Here is a 25,223-nt window from a genome sequence, read left to right on the forward strand (position 1 = left end):
AGATGCAATTTATTTTTAATACACCACTGACTGACAATATTGATGTTGGCCTGAAATGTCATGCAATCCGTGATCAAAGATATGAGGTCGTCTATAAATATATTAAACAGAAGTGGACCAAGGTTAGAACCTCGACGCACACCAGAAGCTGGAATAAAAGAAAGTGATCTAAAGCTGTCAATCTCAACAAACTGTCGACAGTTCACCAAATAAGACCTCAACACTGAAATCATCGATTCAGAGAAACCAAATTTTTGAGGCGTTTGTTCAATTAGTTAGTGATGATCTATCTGGTGAAACCATCTGGTGAAACCACCTAGTTATAAGATAATATAATGGCCCTACTACGGTAAAAAGTGATCCGCCGCAGGTGGCTATAATATTTTCGTAGAGAAGGTGTGGATCTTTTGAGCATGCGTCACCTCCAACTAACTGAGTTGCCACAGTGCCGTAATTTTTCCGAAAACATTGACTACTTTTCAGAAGAACGCAAAATCAGTGTCTGAAATCTGAATATAATTGGCAACGCCGAGCTAGGAATTGGCAATGCCAACAGTCTGTGCCATTGTTGTTTACCTTTTTGGTGGTTATGATTCTATCCGTACCTTTTTCGTGTTTTTGTGAAAAACTTGTCTTTGTTCTCAAAACTGCAAGGAAAAGAATGTGCCTATATATGGGTAAGTATTGCCTTATGTACAAGTTGACTTAAAAGATTTAAAAGTGATTTCTATAGGACTCCCATTCGCAAACTTGTATAATTTGTGCTTTCAACACTTGCGCTTTCACGAAATTACAACAAGTGTGGCAAATATGAGGACCTAATAGGATCTTAGACAAATCCGAGTGATTTAACAAACTGCAAGGCACACTTACATAGGAAAGATGTTTGGGTAATATGTTTTAGTGTACAAGTGTCATCACGCTTAGTGAAAATGAAACTGCCTTTAGGTTGGCCAAAAATTACAGAAATTATTACCGCAGAAAGTGGGGAATTACCAGAATCAGTTTAGCTGCAACAGCAAGAATTTAAACGATAAATCTGCAGGACATTTTTGGGAAATCTGAAGGCATCCCAGGAAATTTTTAAGAATTACCAGCAATTCTAGGCGACTATTCAAAATTTTGGGGTATTTCATTTGTAGGTCACTTACCTCCTAAGGAAGGAATACTGCAGTACGTACACACACAATTTAACACTGATTAAATAGAAACAGTTCTATCAATAAATACTAATTTTGTAAATCTGCTTGTTGGATTCGGGACAACTTGAGCAGGAAAAGTATTATATGCAGAACTTGGGAAGAAGAGTTGTTGATTAGTCTCCCACTATTTGCTTGGCTCGAGAGTAAGCTATGTCTTTGACTCGTAGGTATCACCTACCTCCCTTGTGTGAATAACTATTTAGTATAACAAGTTATGGGACTGATCCATGTTCTCTATACCATTTTTTTTTGTAGACTTGCATGTATGTCTGTGTCCTAGTTTTGATATAATAATCACTTATCCAGGTAGTGTCATTCAATTTACATTTAAGTTTTAAATTTACTAAAAGATGAAATTATAATGAAACAATGAATAATATTCCTTGTCAAAAATGGAGCTGCCGTTTATAGAAGAGGTGGTAAGTAAACTCTTGATAAAGTAGGCAGTGCTGTATCTTTTAAGTAGATATTGTGATCAATTGTAAATTGGGTTACTTGTTTGCTGGCCATTCTATTTGCCGATGGTACTTAACAGCCCATATTTAGAGTGCCAAATAGTACCTTCTTTTTCTATTTTTTTTTTACTTATTTAACTATTTCATTCCTGATGTATATTTAACCCTACTGATAAAATTTATCAAATAATTCCACATTCCTCAAAAATATTATTTTGATATTTTTCCTGCATAATTTGTGACTGAAAATTTTCCATCTTGAACATAAGAGAAATTTTTGTTCCTAGGGAGACATTTTTGGGTTTTATTTCCAAACAAGTCAAAATAATAATTTCTTTCCTAGGTAAAACTAGAGCAGAAACCAGCAGATCTTTAATCTTCAGGGATAGTCGAAACAACATTAGAAGTTATAGAAAAACCTGGCACAGAATAACCAGCGGTCATCAGTTTTTGAAAAGTACAGTAACATATTGCTTCTGATTTAAATTTTGTTTCGAATCTACAGTTAATTAAATTTTTGCTTTAGTTATTCTACTAATAATTAACAATAGCTTCATTATAAATGAATAATTTTTTTATTGCTTTCATCAAGCAATATAAGAATTCCTTGAAGAGTAACACTGAAGCATCTTATGTCAGGCGCCATGGTGTAAATAAAAAATAAATATTATTATGCTATTAAAAAATGTAGCCTGTATTTTTATTTAATTTCTTATTGCGTTTATAAGCAACAATGTATATTATTCTTTTCAATAAAGACCTTATTAAATAATTCATGTATTTATTCATTTATATTTTTACATTGTGCTCATTCTCTAACATGTCAATATATGTTCTGTGAACTTCAAAACGAGTTAACAAAACACTATATAAAACGCTATTATAATTAAAGGTAAGTCGTAGTTGTGGCATAAACCACAATCTTGTCTACAAAACCAGTCTGGAGTGGGCATCTGGAAAAAAATATTTCGACCTTTTAGAACTTTTCATGTGAGCTTACACTTTTAGAAAACCCGCGCAGAAATTATTGTGTGAATTGATACTAGTGTCTACAGCCCGGTAGCCGGTAAGAAAATGTTTTTTAAATTTTGAGACAAGAAACGACATTTTATGTTTTGCTAATGTTCATCATTTAGGGCTAATTGTTTATTGACTTGTTTTAGTTTTTAATTTTCTTGGTTACATTTTCTAATACCTACAGTTTTCTTTAACGAAATTGTCCATTGTTACTTTTCATAACTATATAATGGGTGTTTTTTTTTTCGATGTATAAAACTTTAAGTTGGCATAACTGTTCAAGATTTAACAGCTGTCAAGTGATTTATTCTCAGTTTGGTTTGGCAATTCGTCATGAATAGACTCACGCCTGAACAACGCTTGCAAATAGTGCAATTTTATTTCGAAAATAATGGTTCTGTGCGGAATACGTATCGCGCACTACGTCCATTTTATCCTCGACAAAATCGTGGGTCAGAGCACTTAATTCGATTAACCATGGAACGTTTTCGCTCCACGTTTACTCTTATTGATAACTCGCATCCCCAGAGACGCTGTACGGTGCGTACAGAAGAAGCTATTGCTGCTGTAGAGCGTAGCATTGAGGAAGACCCGAATGAGTCCATCCGCCATCGAACACAGTAATTGGATCTGTGTCCACCCACTTTATGGAAGGATCTTGATTTACGTGCTTACAAAGTCCAACTCGTGCAAGAATTGAAGCCAAACGATCATCAAGTAAGGCGTAGATTCTTCGAATGGGCCCAAAACGAAATTGCCGTTGTTCCCGATTTTCATAAGCTAATTTTGTTTAGCGATGAAGCGCACTTCTGGTTGAATGGCTACGTCAACAAACAAAACTGCCGCATTTGGAGCGAAGCTAATCCTCAAGTGTATGTCAAAACACCGTTACATCCAGAAAAACTGACTGTTTGGTGCGCTTTATGGGCTGGTGGAATCATTGGCCCGTACTTCTTCAAAAACGATAATGGCCAGAACGTTACAGTCAATGGTGATCGGTATAGAGCTATGATTACTAACTCTTTCATGCCTGAATTAAATAACCATGATGTCCAGGAGATGTGATTTCAACAAGACGGCGCAACATGTCACACAGCTCGTGCCACAATCGATTTATTGAAAGACACGTTTGGTGACCGCCTAATTTCACGTTTTGGACCTGTGAATTGGCCTCCAAGATCTTGTGATTTAACACCGCTAGACTACTTTCTGTGGGGCTATGTAAAGTCATTAGTCTCTACGGATAAGCCACAAACGCTTGTTCATTTGGAAGACAACATTCGCAGTGTTATTGTCGATATACGGCCACAAATGTTGGAAAAAGTCTTCGAAAATTGGACGTCCTGATAAATGATCTTTTCGCATAAATCTATGTTGTTGAGTGGAGAGTGGATTTCGAATTTGAACAAAGATAAATTTATGTAATATCATTTCCAATATTTCTTTTGAGAATAGGATACACCTTGGCAATTTTCCAGGGTTCTGGATAAACACCCATTTCAAATACAAGGGTAAAAATGGGACTTAAGGGAGCACACAGTGCGTGGGAACAGTTTCTCATGATAAAACTTGGTATGCTGTCAGGACCGGCAGTCATTTTACTTTTGAGTGCTTTGCTTGCTGATAAGACATCCTGGATGGCAAACTTAGGTATGTTGACTAAATCGAAATTAAAGGACACGGTTGAAGATGAACATGGATCTGGCTGGGATATGGTGTAAACGCTACCAAAGTACTTAGCAAAAGCTGCAACAACCATACTAGGCACAAGGCATGGCTGATTAGAATAGGACAGCGTGGCTAGGATGCGCGAATCTGCGATTCTTCTTACTCTAAATAAATGACCAGAAATTGGTAAGACTATCACCTATGCTTAACTCGGCACGACGAACCAAAATCGAAATAGGCAATGCGCGACTGGAACTTCATTGACTTGCGCAGTGGATAAAATGCATGTCTAGGTTTAGCTAGGAAAATATTGTCCTTACTTCATTTCGACTATCCGTTAATAAATAATAAATAATAATAAAAAAATATTTATATCAATGCCAGAATAGATTGTTAAATCAGCTATAGCGCTAATTTTTTTTTCTTTGAACAAACAAAAGACTGATCAGCAGAGTAGGATCTTATATTTTATAAATACAGCAAAGAAAAAACAGTAACAGTAAAACAGTAAAAAATGCTACACCTACGTTAAACATTTTATTTTGCAGTAAAACTATGTAATATTAAAACTGAGTAAAGTTCATTGTCTCATTGGTTTCAAAAGTGATGAGAAAATGGTAAATACAAAAGTTGTAAATGTTGTTAGGATGCACAATTAAAAATTATTTTGAAGTATATAAGAAGAGTGACTCAAAAGAGCCTAATGAAAAACACATTTTTTTAAATGTTACACCCTATCTTTAAATTTTGGTTTGAATTCTTATAATTTTTATTATTAATAAAGGCGTTGAAGAATTTTAAAAGGAATTCAAAACAAAATGTTAAAACATGTACGCATGTTTTATTCGTCACGCTTTTTTAAGCGATCCTGTATACTTTAAAATAATTTTAAATTGTGTATCTTAACAATTTTTATAACTTTCGTATTTACCATTTCCTCATAACTTTTGAAACCAACTTTTTACTCTATCGTTCACTCACCAAAAAAATAACAAAAAAAATAACATTCCTAGTTTGTAGGATTGATATTTACTTGAGATCATGTTCAAGTCGTCATCTTCTGAGAAACTGGCTGGACGTTCCTCGTAAGTACTTTTATATGGCAGAAAATTTAACTCAGCGTTCGCAAAAGCGACGAAAAAAAAAGGTTGAAAAAAATATATAATATATAATTTATTATATATAATTATTATATATATTATATATAATATATAATTATATAATAACATATATAAATATTCCGCAATGGATTGAGAAATGATTGAAATTTAAGGTTTTTAAAACGAATATCAAATGTGCTGTTTTATGGTAATATATGAAAAGGTACTTAATAAACGCCACCGGCCCTTTCATTCTTGCATTGTCCTCGGAATAAAGGCGGATTCCGCAGGTGCGGAGGTAACATGGCAATAACGCGCTCTAAGGCGCCACAAGCGGAAGAGCTGACGGATGGAACTATGCCTGGAGAGGGAGGGGGGTTGTTGGGTGAACTGTTTAAATAAAGACTATGACGTTTATTCATGACATAACGCGTATGTAACAGAAGACAAATGCGGGGCTATAGAAAGGAAACGCAGCGGTAGTCTGCTCGAGACGATATTAAAGAAACATTCTGGCTGGGTCTGCTTTCCATAATGCGCTGGAGGGCTTAAAGTACTTCTGTCAAATCACGTTATATTGTTTGATTGCCACCATGGCTTCCAGCAATACAAATTAACAATCAATGTGACACTATGGCAGCGACGATGGCTGGATGCATTTTCAGTAGAATTTTCCAATAATAAAATCCAATATCCAATAATAAAAAGCGTACGACACTGTGCGATTGTGGTCCAATTAAAGTCTCGGCTCTAAACTCGGTCTAGAGCAAACAAACACAAAGTAGTAACAAAGGGCACTTTGTCGAGCAGTTCCAAATCCAGCGACTGACAATGGAGCTCGCGCTCAGGTAGACTTATAATATCCGGGTAATGAGCAGTCGGCCATATTAGCGCGGTTCCGACTAATATAAACCGCCAGTGCTGTTTAATGAAAGCACCCACCATTTTGGCAACGCATATAGGCTACATTTAGACCCCAATCGTACAGTTAAATGACTAACTGAGCGAATTGATCAAAACTAAATCACACACAGATTATTTCAGTGTATGTTGTACAACAAACATTCTCCCAGAGTGATCACAATTAGTGACTTTTCTTTCATTTTTTGTTTTGTTTTTCTTTATTCTTTGATCTAGCAATAAAATAATTGATTGCTATATAGTGATCACAATTAGTGACTTTTTCATTTTTTGTTTTGTTTTTCTTTATTCTTTGATCTAGCAATAAAATAATTGATTGCTATATTAGTGACGTTTTCGTGAATGAAAATATTTTTCTCCACAGTCAAACCCCTTCCTCGCTTCTTTGCGATTGCCCTTGACTTGTTTCATCCGATTCCTTCCGTGAAAACCGTGTATTGGTTTGGTTGGTTTAGTGATTACCCATGAACAAAAAAAAAAGGAAAAAATAGTACAATAGAGACCAGTTGATTTAACTAACCGTCGCGACCTCAATAAATCAAAACGCTTAATACATCATAACTCTCAGGGGCACGGAAAGTTAAAACAGGCGAATTTGCCAGGCTCCGCCGAAACAGAACAACAAATAAAGTCCGGCCGCGATAAGCTCGTTTTTCTCCCGCCGGTGGCCAATTAATTCCAGAGAGGGAGAAAAACGATGCGATTTTCACCTTCACGTGGAGAGTCTCTCGACGAACGAGAGTGTAGTTTCACTTTCCGTCAAGGACTGCGTTCTTTTTTTTCTGGTCTTTGATCGTATCACACACATCGAAAACTATAGACTTGTGTCTCCACTTAAACATGATAAAATATCGCTAGGTGAGACCAAGTTTTGCCGCCGTTAACATTTATCAAGGTTAAGTTTTTTACTTGATAGACTTGATGTGTCCAGGGTAAATAGAATATTAAAAAAATAACTCTTGAAGAGCGCACCATTGGAATTTACAACAAATAAATTTAATCACAAACAACACATTAAATTATCAAAAAAAAACGTATTTCAAAAATTTTCTGGCGATCCACATACGTCCAAAAAAAAGCGATGCCGGGGGTCTTTTGCCTCTTTCGGTGGAAATTCGCTCGGTATACGAAGACGACGACGATTCCCGCGTTTCGACGAAATTTCAAAGCAAACGTAATCGGCCATATTGGATTAGATGATTCCCGCGCAAACACGAAATTTGCATAAATTCGTCGGCCTCGAAATCGCATAAAACTGCAAGTTCGTCAGATTTCGAGGGACGAGTGGAAAAACCGAATTTGCGCGATTATCCTACCGGCTGCGCCGTGGCGTCGTGAGATGAAATAGGGTCGCAGAAGCCATCTCAAAGGTGCGAAAACTTTCGTGCCGAAAGTGTAAAGAAACTAACGTTGAGTACCGGATTTCACGCATTATTATTGATGCATTTATAGTTTTTCGGAATCAGGATGTAACATTGTACCACGTTCCAAGTTCTATTTTTTGATACATGCTAATGCGTTCTTCAAAGATTACCTAATTAAACATTGTCCGTTTTTTATATTTCGAGAATATTATATTCCGAGGCAATACTGATGAAACATAATTTTTCTTCTTACATTTTTAAAATTTTCACAACGCTGCTGACTACGGCAAGCATGTCGTGTCGCCGAACAAGTCGGCGCGCTCCTGCAGTGCAGCTGCACGTCCTCGCCGTAGAGTCGACCCTTAGTCGTAATTTTCCTTTAAATTAATATTTACGGAGGTTCGAGTTTGTCGCGGCGGGTAAATGATCCAAGTTATCCAACTTTCGGGCGGATTAACTCGACTTCCTAGTTCGAACGCCTATACTTCCAACCACACCCAACTTCTCCCGTTTTGGTGCTTATTGGTTACTGGAACATTCGGTATAGCATTTGCTCTCGGCGAAATCAGCGAAACAACTCTTGGAGCTGCCACGGACTATTCTGAGTCAATCATTTTTTACCACAACCACAACTGTATTTTTTGCCAACTCGTCGCTAAGCGGCTCCACTGCGACTCATATAGATTTTTCCTTTTCCGTCGTCTCAGTCTTCCCCTCCGATCCCCCGGATATATATAGGAATTCCCCTCGCCTTTTATACGTGACATCTACATTACATTTAGAGATTAAAGTTTCCTCGGAGTCGCGACGTCTGACGGCATCGTTCCGGACAAAGGGCGCGCCCGTCGGCGCCGCGACGCCCTAAGTGACGCGAGACGACTGCACGCGGTCGTTTAGGAAATTGTTTCGTCAGAGAATTCGGCGAAGACATCCCCGCCTATTCGGGAAAAAATACGACCTCTAGGGATTACCCACCGCTACGAAAAAAAAAATTGGCGCTGTAGACCAAAAAACCAAAAAATAGAATCTAAGAACAGGAACAGCGTTTAGTCGTTTAGTGTATCCTTCATATCCTATTGAAGTTCTGTGCCAGGGACTTTGAGAGGAACGAAAAGACAAAGCTTCCGTTAGAGATATAGGACCAGGAACACTTCGAGACGAGAAAACATCACTACGACATTATGTTGATCATAACGAAGCCTAACTTGAACAACTGTGATAGGGATGTATCTACAGACACTGGAAGTTCAAAAACCGCAAAAAGGGAACTGACCCAGAATTAAGAATATGCCTTCTCGCAGGGAAATAGAACAACGAGAAGGACGAACGATTCGTTCAGCAACGAACTGGACGTGCATCTACTGTTCTCTATTTACGCCATTTATTTCCACGAGGCAAGTCATTGGACGTCCGCATGAGGTAGGTATTGAAATAGATGCCGCAATTTCTTTATGTAGGATCGAACGTCATTGTACCGATCAATGTTTGGTGCCCTACGGCCTGCGCCCGATAAACTGATCGACCTCACGACGTCTTCACAGGCATTTATGGGCACATTCTCTCCGGTATCCCAGACGTCTTGTGACTATTAAAAGTATAATTTAGGACAATGAGGCCATTTAGGCCAATACAGGTCGACGAACGGATAAATCTCTTATCCCCCAACAAGTCGGTCTCTCTAGGGAATGAGGAAAATTGCAGGACCACTTACAACTTGTAAAGAAATATGGCGAGGTGGGGTCTTTCATGTGTGGCGGTAATGAATGTTGGACGATAGAGATATTTTATTTTCAATTTATTAGGAAGAGCATGCAATGAATATTCTCACGCACTCAACTCTAAAACTAAGTCAGAATTTTATTTCTCTCGTAATCCTAAGGTGAATATTAGACCGTACCGCTGTTACTATTCACGCACTTTTCAGTCTTCATTTAGAAGGGTTCTTTTGGTATTTCTCCTGGCGTAAAGTGAAAGAGGAATGTTGAACGATCAAGAGGGGCTCAAATTAATAATTACAGTTCATTTCAACAGCTGCATTTCTCACTTTCAGTTACGCAAATTCAGCGTCGATTCTCTTTCTTGCCAGGCACCACCAAATCATTTCAACCTTCCGCTTTGCCATACGGAGCCGGAGGAAACTCCTTTGTACGTTGTTTTAACGAACCGAGATCGGCTAGCGATTTTCAAAGGAATTTCATCCACGGGATAAATCTGTTCGCCTTTTTAAATAACGCCGCGCATCTTTTGGCAAAAACTTTTATCCGGAGAAGGTTTGGTCTTTTCCTTGTCTTCCACGTATACCGCATTATTTTCGACTTATGAGTTTGGGCGGATGCGGCCGAACACTTAGGCGGAATAGCCGACATTTTGAGCGACCTCTTAATAAAACCGACTAAGGCGATGAAAAAAGTCATAGTTAAAAACACACATTTCCCAATGACATTTTCTTTTTATTTTGATAATAAAGTATATTCTATTGCATATTACACTGTTTTTTTTAATATAGTCACAAATAAGTAAACGGTCAAATCATAACCACAAAGGTCATTGCATATAATGCTTTAGGATTAACCTACTCCTCTTTCCTCCAACTCCAAACCCTTAGCCCAAATTTTAATTCGGCTCTTCGGATTTCGGGATTTGCTACGAGGGCGTCCGGCGTTAAGGGGGATTAAGGGGCGGATTGTCCCTAAAACGACGCCATTTCGGACACTAAATGAATACGTAATGATACAATAAAACCCGTAACGTTCGCTCGGGTGCACATTATACAAGGTGTTTCTAGATTCCATTAGGATATTTTGAGAACGGACGTCTCAACATTCCCGACCCAAATTCACGCGATTTTGTTCGGCAGAAAACGCGGTCCCTCACCATAACATAAATAAAATAAAAAGTAAATCCATATTATCATTCCGATAATCATTTCCAAACATGATTAATATCTGAATATCTGAAACAATTATTTTAACCTCTGTCCCGTTCATTCATGTCAACCACAGTGTATTCCTCAAGCAATGTCATCCACCAAACAATTCCTGATGGCATATCAAAACAAACACAATCCTGAGATAAATAATTTATTGTCAATTATTGTTAACATATAATTAAAAATTAGACTTAAAAAAACACAATCAAAATTAAACAAATGTTGTTTGTTGTTTTAGAGTATTTTGAACTCCTTGCGCACATGCGAGTTTCACTTGACAAAATGAGTTAGTTCAGGGCTTCCCTACGCGGCATAATAAAAAAGAGGAGCGTTTTAAAAACCAATTTGGAAAAGATCAAGCTTCGGTCACCATAGCAGAAGGTATTCTTAATTTTTCTGTGCAATGAAAAAAACAAGCTCCGAGTTTCTCCTTTTTAATATAAAGACCAAATAAGTCAACATGAAGGTGCGTAAAAAGCAACTTATTTAATGCGACTACGGGGATTTCAATTCCAACAAGATAACCACTTTGGTTTTCAGATAAAAATACAAATAAATCGAATAAAAGCTGGTTATGTTTTCATTATAGTTTTTATTTTTATTCTTATCATTTTCAGTTTGTTTTCTATCAAAAACTATCCTAAGCTCATTCGCCAAGTTCCTGTCGTTGAATTACATGCAACGGCACTATCTTCTGCATGCAAAAATAGAGAAAAACATCCCTGTCAGGTTTTCGAGTGTTTCCCGAACTCCGATAAACATTGCTTTTCCATTTTTTCGATATCCACGACAATTTATGGCTTGTCCTTAATCTAAAAAAATAAGACGAAGTTAATAACCGTTTCAAAGCTGACACTCGTTTTCCAGTCTTACCCGAGCCCAGAACATTATCTTCAGTTTCTTTAAAACCCTTCATAATAATCGTTTTTCCATACAACAAACGTGTGCGGTAATTTTTAAAAATGTTTCAGAACATAATAACGCCCCACGCCCACGCGGCCCCGATTGCAAATCACTTTTCTGTAGACGGCGAAAATAAAGAGAGATATATTCATAACGATTATCAATCCGATCTCCCGTTATTCGACAGGACGCTTTTTACTTATTCCCGTCCTCTCGATCCGATCGCGCTTTAAAAAGCTTTTACGTGGAGCATTTTAAATACAACCCCGCACAAAATAACCCGCGTTTGATGAATATTCCAGCACCGCTTTCCATCGCTTCCTACGACGAACACACACGTTAAAACCCCTAAAATTTAACTCGATACCTCGCGAAATTGGCTACTCGGCGTTTGTGTATTTTCGATAAAAATGCAAATTTCTCCGCCAACGCCACCGCGCGCCACGGCCTCAAAAACCCGCAATTTAAATTTATTGTCGCGAATAACCGCAGTCCGTCGTCGTCGCGTAGAAAAACACGGCAAGTAGCAAACTGTAAACAAACCGGAGCATAGAATTCGAGGTTAGGCCGTGAAGATCGGCAGCGTTTACCTGATTTCGAACGTTGATGATCAGCTGACAGTCCGTGTTGAGACGCAGAAAACAAGTGCAGACCACAAACAGTGTGCGATACGGTTCAAAAGCTCGCTTCGGCGACATTGTTTGCGAAACACAACGTTCGCGACGAATTAAGCGGTTTACGTCACACACCAAACTTGACTTCGCCGAAACTGAAACCGACGCGGCTCCAGAGTTTCGATAGAATGTTGATCGCGCGCGGTCGGCGTTGCCGCTTTGCACGAAGTCGTCAGTTCCTCGTAAGCCATAAAAGGGCGCATGGGATTTTATAATTTGTGAAGTAACGTAATCAGTGCGATTTTCATTTGGCATCTTAAGGCAAGAACACAGATTGGTTCATCGACAGCAGGCACTTCACTAGTAACAAATACGTAGCAGATTATCGCGGCTGGTGATGGCAACGTTGCGAATTCGTTTCGCTTGTCGGCCATGTGGATATCGATTCGTGTCCGTTCGTTACATGTCGGGAACTAATTTGAACAAGGCGAAAATGCCATAAATTTAATAATTATCTTCCCCGCGGTTCTCTCCCTTGCCGTTTCGACAAATTTTTAAGTTTGTCTCCGTCAGCGCGCGAACCTTTTTATTGTGGTTTCGAGCAAAGAAATTTCAAATAACCCGAAAATTTTGCAGAAAGTCGCGCGTGTCAGTCGTGGTGGTACGATCAGAATGTAAGTTCAATAAAATTGTTTGATTGCACGCGTAATAAATAGGGTGGTTCTTAACTAACCAAAATTCAGGAAGCGATTTCTTGAGTGATTAGAAATAAGCGGTTACGAAGATTAATTATTAATCATGGTGGCACTTTTTTAAAACAAGCTGTTCTTTTCTTTTGTTTGAAGGAACAATTCTTACAATAACCAAAATCTGATTGAATGATTATTTTGTATTTCCAACGGCTGTTCGCGGTAGAAGCTGGGAAATAAAGCTAAGTTTTATGTAACTTTAATCAAGTTTAAACACAATTACCACACTACGCATTCGAAAAAGAACCAATAGTTCCACGTTTGTGAATGATTTGATAAAGCTGAAAAAATAGGTTTAAGAGAAGTCCAACAATTTAATAAAAGTTTTGTATTATGATCTATTTCTCGAATTTCTTTATTTAGAGAGCGGCATTTCAACGATGTGTGATCGCAATATTTCTAATTACGTTAAATACAACTCTGGAAATAGTTGACTGAGATGTATTAAAAGGTGTAACAAACGATCCAGAATAGAAGCGCTCTGAAAATGTTAATTATTGAAGACAATGTTTGGTTGGTTTGGTATTCTTAGACATTCTTTTTTTTTAATGCCTAGTCATTTAAGTTATTAAACAAATCATTAAGTGCCCTTATTTATTAAAAATTAAAATGAAAATAAACGCGTCTAATGTCCAGGACTGACGGCCAGTAGATGCATGTCCATAACGTTGGTGCCGGTATGACCGACCTTTACCAAAAACCGACCACCGTCAAACGCTGAATAAAACCCGTGCGAGTCGTTATTTTCCAGATAATCCCGGGGGTTGATATCCTGCCGGGAACAATCAGCCACCATGCCGCCGTAGGCGGCGGCACCCGCCGCCTCCGTCGGCCCGTCGATCCCGTCAGTGCCGCCGCTAAGAAACGAAACGTCGGCCGTTTCTGCATTATTAAGCGCGATCGAGAAGGCGAGGGCTAATTGTTGGTTCCTGCCCCCCGTGCCGCCCCCGGTCACCACCACAGTCGTCTCGCCTGCAACATAGAAATTAATTACCGCCCCGACGAGACTGAGATTTTAATAAAAGTGTTATTTTTGGGGGGCGGCGACCGTCGTAATGGCATCGGAGATCCCGTCGCCCCTGACCCCCCTCCCCGCTTGACGGGCTAATTATTTCGGGTTTGATGGAGTTGCGGGATTATATCCCCTCCCGGATGAGGAACTACTTACGAGTTTTTAATTAATTTTCGACCCGCCGAAAGCAATTTTATGGGAGGTGGAAGGGTTAAGGAGGCGCGCCTATATTTTTTTGTTAAATGGTCCGTTCAATGTGAAAATTGCATGAAAGGTATGTCGCAGCGACGTCGCTTTGTGGCCGTCTCGGTCCTAACATTATTTGGAAAAATGACAGGACGCGTAATTTCTAGCGTAAATGGAATATCAAAAAATAGTTTTGGTTAGTAAAAATGTATCCGAAAATATCCTCTTCAGAAGATATAGCTCCGAAAAAACGACCCCGAAAAATCGTTACTTTTATTACTTCTATTTTTACTTTTCTTTTATTTAGTAGTTGGTTTTGAAACAAGCATTATTTCCTGATATCAGCATTGATTGCTAAAACCTAAACTTTTTCTGACGCTTTTTTATGAAAATTGATTAAAAAATATCGTTTTTGTGCAAAAAATTAAAAATATACCTACAAAGAAAAAATTTCGAGGCATAATCACCCCCTCTAGCGATATTTCTGTAACAAAGCTATTGTAAAAATTTCGTTTGGGTGTCTTCAGAAATATTTGAAAAAAAGGATTTGTTTGGCTCATTTTGCCAAAAAACATGCGTCAAGGCTCGGCTGCAGAATCAACAATCAACAGAAACGGAAAAAAAGTTTATATAAACGTAGGTTCGGAATTAGCCACTGTAGAGGTTTATGATCCGTGTAAATAATGAATTTTTGTCCGAATAAATAAGGTCTATAATATTTACAGTTCCAAACAATTGGCTAAGAGTTCCTTTTCAATTGTCGAGTAGTTTATCTCTGTCGGGTTCAGCGTTCTTGATGCGTAGCATGTTGGGTGTCCGTCTTGGTATAAAATTCCTGAGATGCCATATTTTGATGCGTTGGTTGTTAATTCAAACCTCTTTGTAAAGTCCGGATAAGATAATACTGGCTCCGAACGGTCCAGCAGTTTCAGTCAAGCTCTGAAGAAGCCAACAGGATGATTGGCGAAACATCAGCAATTTCGACTAAGCAAAAACCGACGCAGGAGGAACCCAGAAGTTTTGTAAAAAGCATTGCAGTAGCCTGTGGAAGTTTCTTTGAAAAATTTGTAGTGTTTTGTTGGAAGTTGGGTATTTGGAATTGTTTTGACTTTGTGTTGCTTCTATTCCCGTAGAGGTTTTCGAACTTTTCAAATTCAGAGACATAAGCAATGGCTTCCTCTAAAGATCTGGTTGTTTTAAATGCATTTTGTTTTCTGAATTACTAATCCGCTGTACTACTCTTTAAAAGTTGCAGCCTACCACCGAAATCAACTAAATGTTGTTTTTTGAACGGTCTTGTTCTAGTTAATTCCTGAATTAGACAATGTGTCAATTCTGATCGGTTGCCTACCACTAATTCTGCTTTCGCTACTAGTTTGTCTATGATGCAATCGAAGATATGGCTCTTTAGTTCCGCATCTAACAAACTAACGGAGGAATTTATTAATCTTTCGCACTTAGCAATGAATTTCTTTAGCGGGTCGCTATTTCCGTCGTAAGGTTTCATGTTATCTACCTTAGATTTAAATAGATTCTAATTAAATCTAGGTTAGGCACTACTCTTACTACTTGAGCTTCCTTGTTGGGTCATTATTTTCATTCTTGTTTTTTTTTGCTTCCTAACTTTTGAATTGAATTCATTTTCGATTTCAGAATCACTCATTTACGATTTTTTTTTAACCTAATTAAACATTAAGCATTAAACTATCCCTTCAAGTGACCTCATACAGAGGTATCGTCACATGCGGGTTGTTCCTTTACATAGACCGTCCTTCTGCTTCCCTTGCTGCTGGTTCTGTGTGCTGAAGGATTTGAAAATCCACGTAACGAATGTCCAAAAGTTTCGTACTCTCCACGATTGGCGATTTCACAGAAACTCTCGGAAGATTCTGGTTAATTGTTCGTCATTTAGAAAATATGACTGCGCCACTTAAATGTTCAAAATTCGAGAGAGCGTTTTTAAAAACATTTATTTATACAGAAAGCAAAATAAAGTCTTATTTGGACTAGCTGATACAAAGGCTGGAATAATTAAGACATTTTTACAATGTGACAATCGAATAAATAGGGCTTTCGATGCGGTGTCAGCGAGGAGTTATCTTTGCTTACATTTGGGCTTCGTCTGACTTTTTTACAATTTTTGTTATTTACTTTGAATAAACCAGTAAAAATACAATTTTTGACTGGGTTTCGTATCATGCCTCGAATAAAAAGGAAGGAGAAAATTTACAACAAAACACATAGTTATGAACATTTTTTTTGGGCCCTTTGAAATGAACTGAAAATGATGAAAGTAAGGATTGTAAGGATTTTCGCATACTGTTACAAATGCCTTTAAAAAAACACCCTGGATAAAGGTCGTAAAGTAGCGAATAACTTACTGGGCGCCCTGTATACAACTCCGCCCCTTTTTCCGGTATTATTATTAACGAGCGCTGTATACAGGGATTTATAATATCGTCTTCACGAAGATAAATTGAAGCAGTTACAAAGGCGGCTCTGTCGGCCGACTTTTCGCAAATAATGAAATTATACGGGGAATAAACTGGAAAAGAGTTAAAGTCGAGTCGGATTGAGACGTAGTTCGGATTAAAGCCTTCGGGCTGCGATGGTGCGGGGTGGCGCGGGACGAATAGAATGACGGAGCATTTTGTTTTAGGACGTCAATTCGAAGCTCAGGATTTCATCCGCGTCGATAAAATTAAACAAGTCACTGCGCGTATTAAAATTTAACGGAACTGGATATTTCTTTATACCAAAAATAACAAAATCGCCAAGTATTTAGACAGCCAGCAAGAGTGACCTACGAAATTTTACCAAGGTAGCTATATTTGATAGAAATTAATATAAAACGAAACAATATTTGAATGCCTGTCCTTTTTACCCCTATAATAAAGTGTGCAGATACTATATAGAAGGCAAAATAATAGCTTCAAACTGTATCACATTTTTTTGATGTTCCATATTGACATAGAATATAGCAAAAAGGCACAACGCACCTCTTGAACCGTTTTGCCCGAACTCCTTTTAAACAAACCTTTTAATATTTTCAGATGGTTAGTAACTATAAAAGAAAGACCGAGAGGCAAAAAATGGTACGAAGAATCAATGAAACAAGCAATAATTAAAATTGCGATAAGGCTGTGGGATTTACTTTCAATTTTAACTTTAAATAGCAGAACTTGTGGGAAAGGCTTTTGAAAAAGCAGCTCAATACCTACTGCGCATAACTCGTTTCACGCAACTGATCCCACTATATTTACTGAAGCCGATTTCTTGGCAACAGACCCTACCGATATTCCCGACAATAACCAGGCAGAAGAAAATACGAAGTAATCTCAGCCACTTTGTTCAAAGCCACTAATTAATTTAGGCGTCGGCGTCGCTTAAAAATCTGGGCCTGACCACGATTTACCCAGAGATTCGCTTGCACTCCAGACTTTTTAAATAAAAGCGTTATCGTTTCGCCTGAACAGATCATGCCGGTACCAAAAACGTAACGAGCAGAAAGAATGACCAGAAAAAGAGGTATAACCGCTATAATAACATCGTCGTCGTATCAAAAGGAATTGCAAATATCGCAAGTAAACGTTCAACAAGTCAAACGAAAAATCGTTTTTCACAATGCAGGCAGAAATATGATAAAAATAGAAAAAAAAAGAAGACTAAGAAGTTTTTCGAGTCGTCTCCTAGTAAAGAATAAGACGAGGAGTGTATTTGTATTCAACGTCAAGGGAAGGCTGGATCCAGTGTCTTACATGAAAACGTTGGGCTCACTGTTCCTGTGCTGACGCTGAAGATGAAGACGAAAAAGCGGTTTTTACTTGAGAAACATGCAAGGATTATATGTTTTGTATTGAGGTCCATTATACGGGTGCGGGTGCCGTTGTACCTTCCTATGACTGCAAAATGGACCAAATGAAGTTTTATGATTTATTTTTTTAAATAAACCGTACTTGTTTATGTTCATTTATGTTTAATAGGGTACTGAAAGGAAACAAGTGTCAAAAGTGTTGTTCATCTTTTTTATCCTGGCCATAACTTTAAGAATACCATTTTGCCTTCTGTTACCCTACTCTTCATTTTATTGTTATTATTTCAGTTTTTTATTTATATTTTCGCATTCTACCGAACTGATTTATATATACATGCAGGTTACTGCAGATTGGCGTTTTCGCGAAAGATGAAAGAATTTTTTACGCTTACGCTTTCTTGATTTTTAATTATTAGGTGTTAATCATCTATTGCGGCACACTCCCAAGAATTCACTCCCCTATCAGACTCAACTTTCGTTAAAAGTCCGTTATTTTATGAGAAAGTAAGTTCAGATCCTCAAGCCTGAGGGTTGCGGAATCCAGTTTTGAGTACTTCATTTTTCCAACCGCCGGGTATCTGCACAAAATGTGCTCTGACGTTTCCTCATCTTCCAAGCACAACCGGCACTCGTCATCTTGGGGTTGCACATTACATTGCTAATAGGGTTGTGTGTTTCTTCACAGGGCATTTTTAGAATCGGCCATGCTTTGACTGTATTCCTTGTTGATTGCTGTGATATAGCCAACATCAGCTGGAGAAATATTCTGCTCATTTCCTCTTTAGGAGGTTCCTAATATGAGACCGATTGATACTTCCGTCTTTTGCTGTTCCCCAAAAATGGTAACCCCAACGTCTTCATGCATTTCGGAGCAATCAATGTACGAGTAACGTCCCAGTGCTATGCGTTCTTACACGGCGCAACACATAGGTCGATTTTGAAAATTATTTCAAATTGATTGATGTTTTATTGATTTTAAGTAATAAATAAAGTAGATAAACTATCTTTGATTGTTTCCGCCTTTGGTCAGTGTTTCAAGCAAAGACTGCCTTTTTTACGTCGCGGTTACTACCAATTTGCAATAAACCCGCCTCGGCGACGACTACTTACCGGCGAACACGAAAAGCATCTTCCGCGAAAAATCCCACCTTAACACGCGTTCCACCGCTCCCTCTTCCGTTTTCCACGGCAACCTCGTCAGAAACCCCTCCAGATCAGTTTTGGCCGCGTCCGCCGTCGCCGCCTCCATCACTTTGCGTGCCAGAGTCGCGTACAATTTGGCTACGTCATCGACGGTCCCTTCGACGCGATTAGAGACGACGACCGCCTGAAATCCCGAACAGGCGGCGGCTTTGACCGCCGCGGCGGACGCTATCGCGTTGTTGCCAATAACAAAGTTGGTCACGTGAGGGAATCGCGTGACCGGCTCCTCGCCAAATTGATTCAGCAGCGCCGACTTGACGCGGTCGGACGTCGTGGCGTATAGAGAGTACTTTTCCAGTATCTGGAAAACCGATCTCGGATTCAATTAAACGGTTAAACGGATAGACAGAGTGACGCTATCTAGTAGAGTAGCCGTTTCGGGATTAAAAGACACGAAACAGTGAGGACGTGATGAATTTTTTTTCCACAATTCTCTGTTTCTTTTCAAACGCTATAACCAAAATTTACAGAATTAAAATATAAGTTTCTGCACTCTCTGTTCGATCTTTGATGTGTTGAGATATAAGCGGGCCGCGGCCGCTTCCCTTCCACGTGCAGCCGTTCGTTATTCTACGGGGTTACGAGGGATTGTATATTTGTTCCGCGCGTAGCATATCTATACAGGGTGGAGGAAAGATTAAACGTGGTAAAATAATTGTTACCATTTTTTTAAATTTTATTTTTAACGCAGTGGAACGGAATAAGCTGGTATTTAATACACAGCTCTGATTTAGTAAAAGTCATCGTTACAAAATATAAGTTTTCAGAAATCTCTCACTAGAGGGCACTTTACGTGGAACATTTTTTTATTTTCTCTGTATTTTATTTATTTAGACTGATATTGCAAAATATCGTTTATCGTTCAGCCACAAATAGATTTTTTATTCGCTCGAATTTTTCCTGTAAATGTGAACAGGGTTTAATGAAATTTGAAAACGTCATTGCCACAATCCGTTAAAAATTTGTTTCTAAGAAAAGAGCCTAATTATCCAATTGCTACTGTGATGTACCATCAAGAATATTCAAATACTGAATATTGCGATATGCACTTTAGCTACGGAAGAGCAAATGGAAATGCAGATCAAGCATGACGGCTTTATATCGACGCTTATCCCAATAGAAACGTCACATCTGCTAAGCCTTTCATCAACATACACACAAGACTTGGTGAAAGAGGATCATATGAATAATGATCATATGAATAATACTTCAAAATGTGAAGGCGAGCCCGTCAACGAGTACTAGAAAACTTGCAGCTCAGGAAAGAATTGCTTATTCCACAGTTTGGGAAGTTTTGCATGAAAATGACCTTCGGCACTTTCATGTTCAACGGGTTCAAGCACTGTATGAGGGTGATGAGCAATTGAGAGTAATTTTGTGCAATCATATTTTAGGAAAAATTCAAAGTTAGCCGCAATTCTTAAAAGCCATTTTGCAACATTGAAGGAAAACATCAGCACTAGTTTTCTTTAAATCTATGGGCAGGGATTATAGGAGATAATCGTATGGGATCTCATTTCTTTAACGGCTCGCTTAATGAGGAAATGTATTTGCAATTTCCCCAATTTCTCCCTTGCATTTTTTAAAATGTATAAGAAAATGTTTAGGTGGGCATTTTGAAAATGAATTGTAATTAGCGTTGTGTACTGTTTAGTTCTCGATTATTATTTATAATTTTTTATTTTCGATAACGTTAAATGTATTTATGTTACTTCAATTTAACATGTTATTGCATTGATTTAACCCATTTTTTTACTTTTTTAATTTGTAGCATACTGTTTTGAAAAATTTATTGCACGTCGTCTACAGGTTAATAAATATGGCCTCCATTTCCACTTGCTTTTCCGTAACAACAATGCATACCGCGATATCCAGTATCACCTTTCTCTAAATTAGAACTGCGGCGTATTCGGGCCGAGAATTAAAAAGTCGATTTGTGACTAAACGATAACACTCATCGACTCAAAACAAGAGTCACAATTTGCGATTTTGCTTAAAGCAATCCGTTCTATTTTGCAATATCAGTCTAAATAAATAAAATACAGGGAAAATAAAAACAAATGTTCTAGGTACAGTGCCCTCTAGTGACAAATTTCTGAAACACTGATACGATGACTTTTACTAAGTCAAGCTTATGCTGATGAGAATTAAGCGCACTGCCTTAAAAATAAAATTTAAAAAAATGAATTTTGACAATCTGTAACTAGGAAATAATTACGATTTCCAATTTTTGTTAGATGACTTACTACTATTATTTGACCACGTTGAATCTTTCCTTCAAGTTTCCGAACTCAATTTCCGGACACCCTGAATACGCGGGTTTCCAAAACTATGATATGTTTATTAATAAATAATATGGTGCCCTTAATAAAGTTATTTTTATTTTTACCTAGTTTAAAATTAAAATTTTTTAAACCAATTTACGAGTTACGCTTTTGAGACAAAAATATTCAATATTCAAATGTATTTTCATAACACTTAATGTAATTATGCTCTTCCACAAAGTGTAATAACTCCTCTAAAAAAGAAGTGATTAAGCTGAACGAAAAATTGAACCAATAAGAAAGAACAATGCTTGAAGGATTTGACAATAAAACATTTCTATTCTTCAGTCAGTTTTTCTGGATGTAACGGTGTTTCGACATACACTTGAGGATTAGCTTCGCTCCAAATGCGGCAGTTTTGTTTGGTGACATAGCCATTCAACCAGAAGTGCGCTTCATCGCTAAATAAAATTCGCTTATGAAAATCGGGAACCACGGCAATCTCGTTTTGGGCCCATTCGACGAATCTACGCCTTACTTGATGAATTCATGATGAATTGCCAAACCAAACTGAGAATAAATCACGTGACAACTGTTAAATCGGTCGCCATCTTGAACAGTAATGCCAACGTAAAGTTCTATACATCGAAAAAAAACACCCATTATATGCTTTGTCAAATTCGTATTCTTTTTCCATGTTTTGTATAAGAACACTATTTATTTAAAAATTTAAAGAATAGAAATTTTCTATTGTCAAACATTTCAAGCCTTGTTCTTTTTCAATGGTTTAACTTCTTTGTTAAAGGAGTTATTAAGCTTCGTAGTAGGGTATAATTACATTAAGTATCATAAAAATAAATTTAAATAATAATTAGTTAAATAGGGGAAATACAAAGGAAAAAATTATTTTTTTTATAATTATATTATTTTTATATAAATTTATTGACAAACTTCCTTCATATCAAATAAGTACCAGTTAAAATCGTAATTAACATAATGGGTGCCCCTAAAAGAAAGCCCATTTCAATTCGCAAGTACATTATGAAATTTTCGTTTTTTTTTGCTAACCTTTAACCTATAATTTTGACATTGTCAATATTAATCTTGGAAGTGAATGAACTGAACCATAAAAAAATGAACAACTATCGCTATCTATATGTAAATACTTATTTGATTTGAACATTCTGACTGGCATCCGTGCAATGTTAATTTCAGTTTGAATGCATACATCTTTCTTAATATAAGATTTATTTTTTGTTTTCTTCGAAAACATACATATATTTATAAGTGTAATCTTAGCATCGGCACCTGAACCTGGCACCTAATTTCAAAGAAGTGACTTTGTTCTAACGTTATATTACGCTAATATAACGCCTGCAAACAAGGATGATATTGAATATACTATGAAATATAGCGGTAAGCAATAAAATCAATTGAGAAAGTGGACTACAGGACTTTACCTGGAAAGGAGAGAGAAAAAAGCTTTTAAAATAGTTTTCCCTGGCTTCATCTAATGGGCAACGAAAAAAAAAACAGTTCCTCGTTTAATTTACTGCCACAACTTTCCACTACACAATACGTCGCAGACAGTTTGCTCACTTATTTCGGTCACCGGGTAGAAGCCAGCGTAGACCAAAGTTCGCCTACTGGCAAACCTACTGCTAGATAGGCGGAAGGGGGGACAGTGCGCCAACTTATATTTTAATTCTTTACTAGTGGCGATTTTCTCTTTGTGCCGGAGCTACAAATTTAGTGTCTACGAGATAAAAAAAATAACTTGAACTTGCACCATATGTGGGTCACCGTTTGAAACTAACCACCGTATTAACTTACCCGGACAGCGTTGTCGGCTGTGGTCCGATTTGGCACAGTCGGGCCACTGGCGATGACGTCCAAAGGATCACCAACCACATCCGACAATACGAGGGACACCACCTTGGCCGGGTAAGCTATTTTGGCCAGACCACCACCTTTTAATAAAGACAATTGCTTCCTCACGGTGTTTAATTCAGCTATATCCGCTCCACTGCGACTCAAGTCTCTAACCAGAGTCAATTTCTCTTGAAGAGTCACCGGCGGTTTCGGTAGTGGCAACAAAGCAGATCCTCCACCTGAAATCCATACGGTCATTCCCATTAACCTCCCTTTAAATAATCAGGCTAGGGGCCGTCTCCAAGCTTCCGTTTCTTACGTTTACAGTTTCGAATCTAATGGTCTTTTTCATACACAAAATTTTGAAATCGGCATTTTTCAAAACGCCGAAGGAAAAGAACAGAAATATACGAAGCGCGCAAAAGAAACATACAAAAAAGGTTATAAAATTGCTATTTATTTTTTTAAATTGTTCCATGTTTTTTTCTCTGCATTTCTTTTTGCATCTAACAAATAATCATTGACAAGTTTGCTAACATTAGTACAGGTGTTGCACATCAAATGAAATAAGTTGCCTTTGTGATAGTCAACTACCGACTCGCTTTATTCGGTCTAATAAATCTTAATCCCTTTTGGTGTACTGACAAGCCAAAAAATGTTTTCTTAGCAATTTTCGACAGAATTTTAAGGTTTTCCCTAATCTAAACTTAGGTATCAACCAGCGTTATGTGGCCTCTCTACGTAGATATGCAGAATTTCGTAAAAAAATAAAATAAATAAAAAAATAAAATAATTTCAATTGTTCTTAAAAATAAGGACGGATGTCCCCAATGCGCGGGTTTGTTCTTTGAAAACAAATGTTAAGTGAATGAATTGATGCTTTTTTTTTTCCTAAAACAAAAAAATGCTTAAAATTGCTGTAATTCACTGGCAGCCATTATTTAATATCTTATGCTCCGAAGACGAGACGTCAACATTGATTCGCAAAGATTCAACATTTGGTGATTGATTCGCTAGATGATATACGCGGGCAATTAGTGTCAACAATCCGTGACAAACAACCGCTGCATATCCGATATCACTCTACCTGATATTAAAACGATTAATAAATCGTCCTCGGTTAAGCCCTCCGCTAGGTTTTTTATTTCCAAGGCCCCCCGCATCGCCGCGTCATCGGGCAAGTTGTTCCTAGCACCCTCTATGAATTCCACACGACTCTTCTCTGCCGCGCGGCTGATGAGGCCTTGTGGAATAGTTACGACCGCCCTCTGCAGATCGGGGCCGAGAATCGTTTCGATCTTCAACGCCATTCCCATAACCGCCTTGCCGAATCCCACCACGTGACACGGACGCTTCAACTCAAAAGTTTGGCCGTTGACGCACAGGTGGCGCTCTCTCAAGCCGACTTGGGTTCTAATCAACTTCTCCGGTTGAACCGATTTCACGCATTCTTCGAATATGCGTTTCAAATGAGGTATATCATCGCACATGGTCGCCGTCAATATTATTCTCAGTTTAGTAATATCGCGCCGCAACGCCCGGTGAGCGTTTAACATACTTTTACCGAGAAAACGGCGCTATAGGCGTGCTCTAAACTCGCGACCTGTCGGATACTGTTAACCTCCAAATTTAAGGTCGCTGATTAGGGTTTCGCTTTCGTTTTAGATAATTTAGCGTTACGCAAATCGCGTGCTGGACGATGCGAGACTTTGTTTTGAGTTGTATTAGAAAGTAAAGGTTAAGCAGTACGATAAGCATTAGCAGTGAGTTTTCCATGACACCTGAAAGAGCACACGTCGAAGACTAACAAAAGAAAACTTTAGGATTAATTGGGCATTTTTTCAAAGGCATGAGGTAAAAAGAACTTGAATCAAAATCTACCAGAAAAATTGTAGTCGTTCCGTTACGTCAAACGTGGCGTAAACATTAGGACCGTGAAAAAGAGTATTC

General features: G+C 38.0%; 2 protein-coding genes and 1 long non-coding RNA gene across 3 annotated transcripts in view; 1 reads left to right on the forward strand and 2 right to left on the reverse strand.

The window, feature by feature from the left end:
• Positions 1-12,628, reverse strand: part of LOC132704942 (out at first protein) — a 57,607-nt gene extending 44,979 nt beyond the window's left edge. The window contains exon 1 of the mRNA XM_060675292.1: positions 12,150-12,628. Within this exon, the coding sequence (XP_060531275.1) occupies positions 12,150-12,488 (339 nt within the window). The 5' untranslated portion in view covers positions 12,489-12,628. The remainder of the gene's footprint in view (positions 1-12,149) is intronic.
• A 250-nt stretch (positions 12,629-12,878) lies between these two features.
• On the reverse strand, positions 12,879-24,868 carry LOC132704940 (glycerate kinase). Its single transcript, XM_060675289.1, has 4 exons — positions 24,361-24,868; positions 23,235-23,512; positions 19,045-19,438; positions 12,879-13,894 (listed from the first exon to the last, which is right to left on the reverse strand). Exons 1-4 carry the CDS (start codon positions 24,827-24,829, stop codon positions 13,548-13,550), a joined length of 1,488 nt encoding a protein of 495 aa, XP_060531272.1. The 5' UTR covers positions 24,830-24,868; the 3' UTR covers positions 12,879-13,547.
• On the forward strand, positions 13,917-19,034 carry LOC132704946 (uncharacterized). The gene is made up of 3 exons (XR_009619339.1): positions 13,917-14,208; positions 16,780-16,941; positions 17,174-19,034. It is a non-coding gene; the product is annotated as an uncharacterized LOC132704946 (long non-coding RNA).
• Positions 24,869-25,223: the final 355 nt, after the last annotated feature.

The sequence above is a fragment of the Cylas formicarius genome, unplaced genomic scaffold (assembly GCF_029955315.1).
Source record: "Cylas formicarius isolate icCylForm1 unplaced genomic scaffold, icCylForm1.1 PGA_scaffold_7__23_contigs__length_41026272, whole genome shotgun sequence".
NCBI lineage: Eukaryota > Metazoa > Arthropoda > Insecta > Coleoptera > Brentidae > Cylas > Cylas formicarius.